This window comes from Muntiacus reevesi, chromosome 18 (assembly GCF_963930625.1).
Source record: "Muntiacus reevesi chromosome 18, mMunRee1.1, whole genome shotgun sequence".
NCBI lineage: Eukaryota > Metazoa > Chordata > Mammalia > Artiodactyla > Cervidae > Muntiacus > Muntiacus reevesi.
The window spans coordinates 8,155,486-8,164,423 of NC_089266.1; the positions used below are offsets into that span (position 1 = coordinate 8,155,486).

Consider the following 8,938-nt stretch of genomic DNA (forward strand, 5'->3'; position numbering starts at 1 on the left):
TTAACAGGAGTTAAACAGGAGGTGGTACTCTGGGTCTGCTTCCTGGAGGCGGTGATATCTAAGCTGTGCTGTGCTTAGTCACTGTGCTGTTGGATTCTTGGTGACCGAATGGACTGTATAACCCACCAGGCTCCTCTCTCCGTGGGGTTTCTCCAGAATACTGGAGCGGGTTGCCATGCCCTCCTGCAGGGAATCTTCCTGACCCAGGAATCAAACCTGCATCTCCTATGTTTCCTGCATTGCAGGCGGATTCTTTACCAACTGAGCCACCAGGGAAGCCCAAGAATACTGGAGTGGGGAGCCTATCCCTCCCCCAGGGGAACTTTCTGACCCTGGAATTGACCCTGGGGTCTCCTGCATTGCAGACAGATTCTATACCAGCTGAGCTGAGCTACCAGGGAAGCAAAGAATACTAGAGTAGGTTGCCGTTTCCTTCTATAGGTGAACTTCCTGACCCAGGGATAGACCTCATGTCTCCTGCTGGTGGCTTCTTTACCACTGAGCCACCTGGGAAGGTGAGGATGAATCCAGGGGTTGGCTCAGAAAGAGCAGACATCACAGCCCAAGTGGAGATGGAACAATGAGCTTTAGGGAAAGAGGAGAAATGGTGTAGCTAGAAAGGAGCTGAGGAGAGATGAGCTGCCCTGAGCCCCTGGGGGCCACTGCGGGGTGCATTGGGGAACAGGGCATCCTAGTGGATGGGGTGATCGGCTCGCTGAGTGCAGGATGCCTGAGCCCCCAGATCTCTGCTCCCAGAGCCAAGTGGCCAGGTCTGGGGAGCCCCAGGGTTTCTCCTGACCCATGTATCTGCCTGTCTCTCCCACAGGTGGACCCCTACCTGCCCTACGAGTACACGTGTGAGGGGATGCTGGAGCGAATCCATGCCTACATCCAGCACCAGGTGTGTGGGTCCCCCACTCTCTGTCTCTGGGGTGGGGCAGCTTCAGAGTCTGAGGACCCACCTCTGCCTGGGGTGCAGGGTGCTTTAACCCCCTAGTCTTTCTCCAGTCTGTTTCCTTCCCTGGGGTGCCACTCTCCTGGACCCCCAGCTCTAGCATCCCAGCCTCCATATCATAGTATGGAAATGCAAAGACTTTTATTTTTCATTTTATTATAAAGCTGTTTAAAAGTTTGGTAGCAAGTGAGGGGGTAGTAGGGTATAGGTTGAGTTGACGGGAGAGAGGCACCCCATTTTTTCCTCCTAACACTGCTTTCCTCCCGCAGGACTTCTGTGCATCCCCGGGTCCTGCCCCACCTGGGGCCCGAGCCCCTCAGAGCCCTTTCATCCTGGCTCCCAACGCCACCCACTTGGAATGGATCCGCAACGCCAGCTTGGCCTCGGGGGCCTGGCCCCCAGCGCACTCCCTCCGGGCCTGGCTGGCTACCGCGGGGAGGGCCTGCACGGACGCCTGCCTGGACCACGGGCTGATCTGCGAGCCCTCCTTCTTCCCCTTCCTCAACAGCCAGGACGCCTTCCAGAAGTGAGTGGGCCCCTTGCCTGACCCGGCCCAGCTGACCTCCCCTGTAGCCCCTCACTCTCTTGACCGCTTTGCCCCCTGGCCTGCCAGCAAGGGTGAGGGGGACTCAGTGCTTCCCAGAGAGGAAGGATCTGGAAGGGATCTTCCAGGCAGGTATCCACATTGCAGCTCTAAACCCTTGGCAAAGCCTCAGACCCCTGCCCAGCCTGTCTGGGCATCTTCTAGGTCCAGGCAACAGAAATTGCCCCATTCCTCTGATGCGTCAGCCTGTGGCCCCACCCTCCTGCCCACTCGCTCAGGAGCTGCCCACCCCAGCATTTCTCCCAGCGCCTCCTAGCAACCTCCCTGGGTCTGGAATGGGTGGGCCGGGGCAGGGGAAATGGGCAGTGACCACCTCTGGTGGTGCCCACCCAGGCTGCAGGTGCCCTGTGACGGCATTGAGTCAGAGATGAACCACCTGTACCCGGCCTTCGCCCAGCCCGGCCAGGAGTGCTTCCTGCAGAAGGAACCTCTGCTCTTCAGCTGCGCCGGCTCCAGCACGAAATATCGGCGGCTCTGCCCCTGCCGAGACTTCCGCAAGGGCCAGGTGGCCTTGTGCCAGGACTGTCTGTGAGGGTGACCGCCCGGCTGGCCCTCCCCACTACAGGAGAAAGCACCAGCAGATTCCGAGCTCCAGTGACCCTCCTTCCCCTCGACGCCCCTGAACTGAAGCCTTCTTCCTTGACCGGCACGTGGGCCGGGCAGATTGGTGCGTAGGTCTAGGGAGGGGGGAAGACTCTGCCAAGCACCTGGTGCCCGCCCTAGGCAGGCTCCTCGTGCTCCTCCAAGGGGCGCATGGCAGTGCAGTGGCCAAGCAGCTGGGGGTTGGTGCGAGGGTCTCATTGAATGGCCCAGGAGCAGGTGGCCAGAGGTCCCTTGTTTGTGCAAGACCAGATCTGAACCAGATCTGAACCAGATGGAGAGGGTTCTTGTCCTTCTTGGGCCCAGGAGGGGCCCTCTGGGTATACGACAGAGGAAGCATGGTGAGGCTTGCCCGATGACCCACCGAACGGTCCACAGAGTGGGGAGTGATGCGTGAGGGGTCAACCTTGTCCCTCTGGAGCTGTTTGCAATGTGGACAGAAAGGGTGGGGGGCCGGAGGGAAGGCCAGGCTGGGGGACCCTGTTTATGCCTCCTGTTAGCTTTCCCAAATTCCCTCTGCCCTTCACACTTGGGGACTACAGTCAGAGGCACAGGGACCACCTGGAACCTGGGTTGAATTGTCTCCCTCTTGCTTGTTCCAACTCTCTTCACTTTGGGCATTTCCTGAAATCTCCCCCAGCATGACTGCAACTCCAGACTGTGGACTTGCTTCCAAAGCCTCAGGCCCCGCCCCACCTCCCAAGCATCTTTCGTAGGCTTGGGATGGACCTTCAGCCCCACAGCACACCTGGCCTATTTCCTGGTTCCCCAAACCTGCTACCCCCTGTGCCCTCCCACCCCATCAATGCTGCATCTGCGTCCCTACCTCCAGCTTCCTCCAGCCGCAGACCTCCTCTGGATCCAGCTGTCCATTCATCTTTGTGTGGCATGCCTTCCCCTTCACCCTGAGTCCAGAGCCCTCCTTGAGGAAAAAGACCAGGACTGCAGAAACACTGCCACCCCAGCCCAGTTGGTTTTTAATCCCACTCCCTTTCTGGAAACCTGCCCCACCCACCTAGGCCTGCCCCTCCACCCTTTCGGGGAGGCAGTCGCAGGACCCTGAGTCCAGAGAGGGGGGACGAGCCCCGCTGTGGGCCTGAGGGTGGACACCTCCCATCAGAGCGCCCTCTCGGCCTGAGTGGCCCCTGTGGCCACAGAAACTCAATAGTCACCAAGGACCTGACCTGTCGGGGGAAAGCAATAGAGATACTCTTTTCTCTCTCTCTTTTTTTAAAAATTTATTTCTTGAAATAATAAATATTTTATTGGGATGTGAGGTGCAGAGGAGGAGCTGTGCTATTTCTCATCTTTTTCCTGGGATGCCCAGGCCTGGAGGAGGAGTGGGATGTGAACACCCAGGGTGGGGGGCAGATATCCAGGGCCCACGGGCCCCTCCTCCACATTGTCACTTCATCTACAAGGTTAGTGCTGTGGCAGGCTGCTCAGAGGAAATCCCTACAGGTGTCAGAAGTCCACAGACCCCTCCAACCACCCCAGCACTGTGACTTTAGGGACCCTGCTTGACCAGCAGGCTGTACCCAGTTCTGTCCACCTGGGTCTGATCTCTGCTGGCTGTGCTTGCTGTGAGGTCAGAGAACAGAAATGCATTTTGAGGAGAATCTCTGAGCTGGATCATGATAAGATGACTGACTACGGGAGGGAGGTCAAGACAGCAGACGAAAAAGATGAGTTCATCTCCCAACGAAGACTTCAAAATTACATGTACACATGGAACAATTCTCACAGAAAACCAGCTGAAAGCTGGCAGAAGATCCTTCACAACCAAAGCTGCAAGGAAGATCCCCATGTAACTGGGTAGGACAGGGGGGAAAGAAAGCAGGATGGAATCTGCACCCCTGGGAGGGAGCTGTGAAAAAGGAAAAGGTCCCTCATCCTGGGAACCCCCTTGGCCACTTGGGAGGCCTGCTGGGCAGACGGGAGCTGGAATGGGCTGGTCTTTGCTCAAGAGGACTGTGCAGGTGCTGCCTTGCTGCCAGGTAGGGCAGAGAGAGACCAGCACTGACAGCTGTCCCATCACTGTACTTCCCAGCCTGAAACACAGTCCTGCCAGTATGTGCAGGGTGTGCAGTAGATGGGGTCTCAGCTGACGGACCCAGGGAGAAGGCTCGATTTAGCTGCATAGAAATAGCCCAAAGGGCCTAGAATGTGGTCTAGGCCACCACTGTCAACGCATATAAGATGGGCCACGAGTCTGCCATAGGATCCACTATCAGTTTGCTCGGGCAGGGTGTGGCTACAGTGGCCAAGGGCTTTGTAGGGGCAGGGCTGACATCTGAGCTGATTACCAGTGTTCCCTCAGCAGAGGTGAGTCCAGGGCGGGTCCAGCAGCAGCAGACTTCGTTGGTACGCACACTGGGTGGTAGGCAGCATCACTGAATTGCATGTCCCCTGTGGACAACCCGTGGGGAGGAACACACAAGGGCTTCTTTCCCAGTAGGAGCACTCCACTCCTGCCTACCTCACACTGCAGCTTAAAGCCAGATCTGGGGTTTTTAACTCCCAGCGACTGGGGAGCAGACCCTGCCCCCATCAGGGCTGTGACAACCACAGAGCAAAGAGGCTGCTCCACCCAACATCCAGTGTAGGCTCTGGCCTCCCCAACACCAAACATACTCCCCATCAAGAGGACAACGGCCAGCACATCCTGAGGGAAGATGTAGCAGGCACCCACACCAAAAATATTGGATTCACACAGTCTACACAGGGTCACCAGAGAGCAAAAACACACAAAAGAATCACAAAAAACTAGAAAGAAAGAACTCAAGCCCAATACAAGAGAAAACCATCAAGACACTGAAGAAAAAGAATAAAGGACTATGAAATCAACTAGAAAAACAAGGTTTAAAATGGCAATAAATACACACTTATCAATAACTATTTTAAATGTCAGTGGACTAAGTGATCAAAAGACATAGCATGGGGACATCCCTGGTGGTCCAGTGGTTAAGAATCTGCCTGCAAGCGCAGGGAACACGGGTTTGATCCCTGATATAGGAAGATCCCACATGCTGCAAGGCCACTAAGCCCCTGCGGCAACTACTGAGCCCATGCATCAAAACTGCTAAAGCCCTTGTGCCCTAGAGCCTGTGTTCTGGGAGAAGCGAAGCCACCACAGTGAGGAACCCGCACACCACAATGAAGAACAGGCCCGGCGTGCAGCAGCAAAGACCCAGCACAACCGTAAATAAATAATTTTTTCTCTTTTCAAGTGCTCATGGAGTATTCTCTAGGATAGACCACAAGGTATAATACAGAATAAGCCTCAACACATTTAAGAGAATAGGAATTATTTCAAGCATCTTTTCTGACCACCATGGTATGAAACCAGAAAGCAACCACTGAAAGAAAAACGAGAGAAAAAAAGATTACGTGGAGACTAAGCAACATGCTACTAAGAAATAATGGGCTGACAATGAAATCGAAGAGGAAATCAGAAAATACTTCGAGACAATTGACAATGAAAACAAAAATCTATGGGATGCAACTAAAGCAGTTCTAAGAGGGACGTTCATAGAGATACAGGCCTTCCTCAGGAAACAAGAAAAACCTCAAATAAACAACCTAACCTACCACCTACAAGAACTTAGAAAAAGAAGAACAAAAACCCCAAAGTCAGCAGAATGAAGGAAATAATAAAGATTAGAGAGTAAATAAATGAAATAGAGATTTTTAAAAAAGCAAACAGAAGATCAGTTCAGTTCAGTCGCTCAGTTGTGTCTGATTCTTTGTGACCGCATGAACCACAGCACACCAGGCCTCCCTGTCCATCACCAACTCCCAGAGTCCATCCAAACCCATATCCATTGAGTCAGTGATGCCATCCAACCACCTCATCCTCTGTCGTCCCCTTCTCCTCGGCCTTCAATCTTTCCCAGCATCAGGGTCTTTTCCAATGAGTCACTTCTTTGCATCAGGTGACCAAAGTATTGGAGTTTCAGCTTCAACATCAGTCCTTCCAATGAACATTCAGGACTGATTTCCTTTAGGATGGACTGGTTGGATCTTGCAGTCCAAGGGACTCTCGAGTCTTCTCCAACACCACAGTTCAAAAGCATTAATTCTTCGGCGCTCAGCTTTCTTTATAGTTCAACTCTCACATCCATACATGACCATTGGAAAAACCATAGCCTTGACTAGATGGACAGAAGATCAATAAGGTTTTTTTGAAAGGATAAAAAAAATCGACGACCTTCTAGCCAGGTTCAGCAACAAGAAAACAGAGAACCCAAATAAACAAAATAAGAAATGAAAGAGGAGAAATGACAACTGATCTTGCAGAAATAAGATCATAAGAAAACACTATGAACATTTATATGTCAACAAATTGGACAACCTAGAAGAAATGGGCAAGTTTCTAAAAACATACAGCCTAACAAAATTAAGTCAAAAAGAAACAGATAATTTGAACAGATTGACCTCTAGAAGTGAAATAGAATCTGTAATTTAATAAAACAAAAATCTCCCTGTAAACAAAAGCTCAGGACTGGATGGTTTCACTGGAGAATTCTAAAAAAACATACAAAGAACTTATACCAATCCTCAAACTATTCTAAAAGACTGAAGAGGAGGGAACACTCCAAAAGTCATTCTATGAAACCACCATCACCCTAATACCAAAACCAGACAAAAACACTAGAAAATTATAGGCCAATATCTTTGATGGATATAGATGCAAAACTCCTCAACAAAATATTAGCAAATGAATCCAACAATATATAAAAAGGATCATACACCATGATCAAGTTGGCTTCATTCCAGAGTTGCAAGGATAATTCAACATACACAAATGTGATACACCACATCAACAAGATACAAAATCCACACAGTCATCTCATTAGATGTGGTGTATATGATGTCACTTATATGTATTTAAAAATAATAAAAATGAATTTGTTTACAAAACTGAAAGAGACAAAGCAAACCTATGGTTACCAATGGGGAAAGGATAGGGGAGACAGAAATGAGGAGTACGAAGTTAACAGATACACACTGCTACCCAGATGGCGCGAGTGGTAAAGAATCGCCTGCGCATAAAGGAGACACAGGTTTGATCCCTGGGTTGGGAAGATCCCCTGGAGGAGGGCATGGCAACCCACTCCAGTGTTCTTGCTTAGAGAATCCCATAGACAGCGGAGCCTGGCGGGCTATGGTTCATAGGGTCACAAAGAGCAGACATGACTAAAGCAGCTTAGCACACACACACGTACAGAAAATAGATAATAAGGATTTACTGTACAGCACAGAGAATGACAACATCTTGTAATAATCTATAACAGAAAAGAATCTGAAATATATATATATATAACTGAATCACTTTGCTATACACTTGAAACTAATATAGGATTGTAAATGAGCTAGACTTCAATTCAGAAAAAAAGACCAATATTTCCTGGGCATTTATTGTGCTTCAGACACCATGCTCAGAGTTTGGTATACAGCTGGTCACTTTATGTGCTTGGCCATCCTATTAGGCAGGCACTAGTTATCCCCCAGCTGAAGCTCCAATACTTTGGCCACCTGATGCAAAGACCTGACTTAGTGGAAAAGACCCTGATGCTGGGAAAGATTGAAGGCAGGAAGAGAAGGGGACAACAGAGGATGAGATGGTTGGACGGCATCCTTGACTCGATGGATATGAGTTTGAGCAAGCTCCGGGAGTTGGTGATGGACAGAGAAGCCTGGAGCGCTGCGATCCATGGGGTCGCAGAGAGTCGGACACGACTAGCGACTGAAGTGAACTGAGTTATCCCCCATTTGACAGTTGAGAAAACTGAGGTAACAGAGTTTAAGTAACTTGCCCAAGGTCACACAACTTGCAAGCAGTGAGATAGGATTTGCCATAAAGTAAGGATCAAATGACTCAATAGAGGGATAGCCCAGCATGGTGCTCACGCCATAGGATGTTATTCATGGTTTTGCATAATTCTGTGTTTGAGACGCTCCCCTAGTTCTCATCAGGGACAGTGAGCTCCCCAGACACCAACTGGCACTGTCTGGAGATGTTTGATGGTCACACGGGGCTGGGGGAGTGACCTGCTACCAGAAATCAGTGGGTAGAGGCCAGGGATGTGTATCAGCCTCCTACAGCGCACAGGACAGCCCTCAGCAACATGAACCATCCGGCCTGGAACATCGGCAGAACCAGGGTAAGAAACCCTGTTCTAGGCCAGTGGTTCTCCAACTCTGGCAGCATCAGAGTCATGTGACTCTGAGCTTATTAAAGCCCAGGCTGCTCTCACCCCACCGAGTTTCTGATTCAGTCGGTCTGGGGTAGGGCTTGGGAACCTGAGTTCTTACCAAGATAATGCCCACACGTTGCAAACCACTGGTCTAGACCAACTGGGTTGTTGTTTAGTCGCTCAGTCGTATCCAACTCTTTGTGACCCCATGGACTGTGAGTCTGCCAAGCTCCTCTGTCCGTGGGATTTCCCAGCCAAGAATACTGGAGTAGGGTAGGTGTTTTACTTATTATTAATAGGGTCTTAGCTTGCAATCCCCTGATAACATAGGATGTGGAGCATCATTTCATATGCTTACTGGCCATCCGTATATATCTTCTTGGTGAGGGGTCTGATCAGGTCTCTTGCCCATTTCTAAACTCTGGTTTCTTTCTTATTGTTAAGTTTTGTAAGTTTTGAGAGTTTTTTGTATGGAAGCCTACATTTGAATTCTCTTAAAATCTTAATGTGAGGTGGCAGGTGAAGCTGGAAGGGCAGGTGAGTGGCAGGAGAAAGAAGCCAGGCCCTGGGAAGAAACTG

At 50.6% G+C, this 8,938-nt stretch overlaps 1 protein-coding gene across 2 annotated transcripts in view; it reads left to right on the forward strand.

The window, feature by feature from the left end:
* MGAT5B (alpha-1,6-mannosylglycoprotein 6-beta-N-acetylglucosaminyltransferase B) overlaps positions 1-2,192 on the forward strand; it is a 65,692-nt gene extending 63,500 nt beyond the window's left edge. For both annotated transcript variants that reach the window (XM_065909680.1, XM_065909679.1), the window contains 3 exons: positions 827-901; positions 1,225-1,481; positions 1,893-2,192. In XM_065909680.1, coding sequence (XP_065765752.1) covers positions 827-901; positions 1,225-1,481; positions 1,893-2,091 — 531 coding nt within the window. In that variant the 3' untranslated portion in view covers positions 2,092-2,192. The remainder of the gene's footprint in view (positions 1-826; positions 902-1,224; positions 1,482-1,892) is intronic.
* The last annotated feature ends 6,746 nt before the right edge of the window (positions 2,193-8,938 follow it).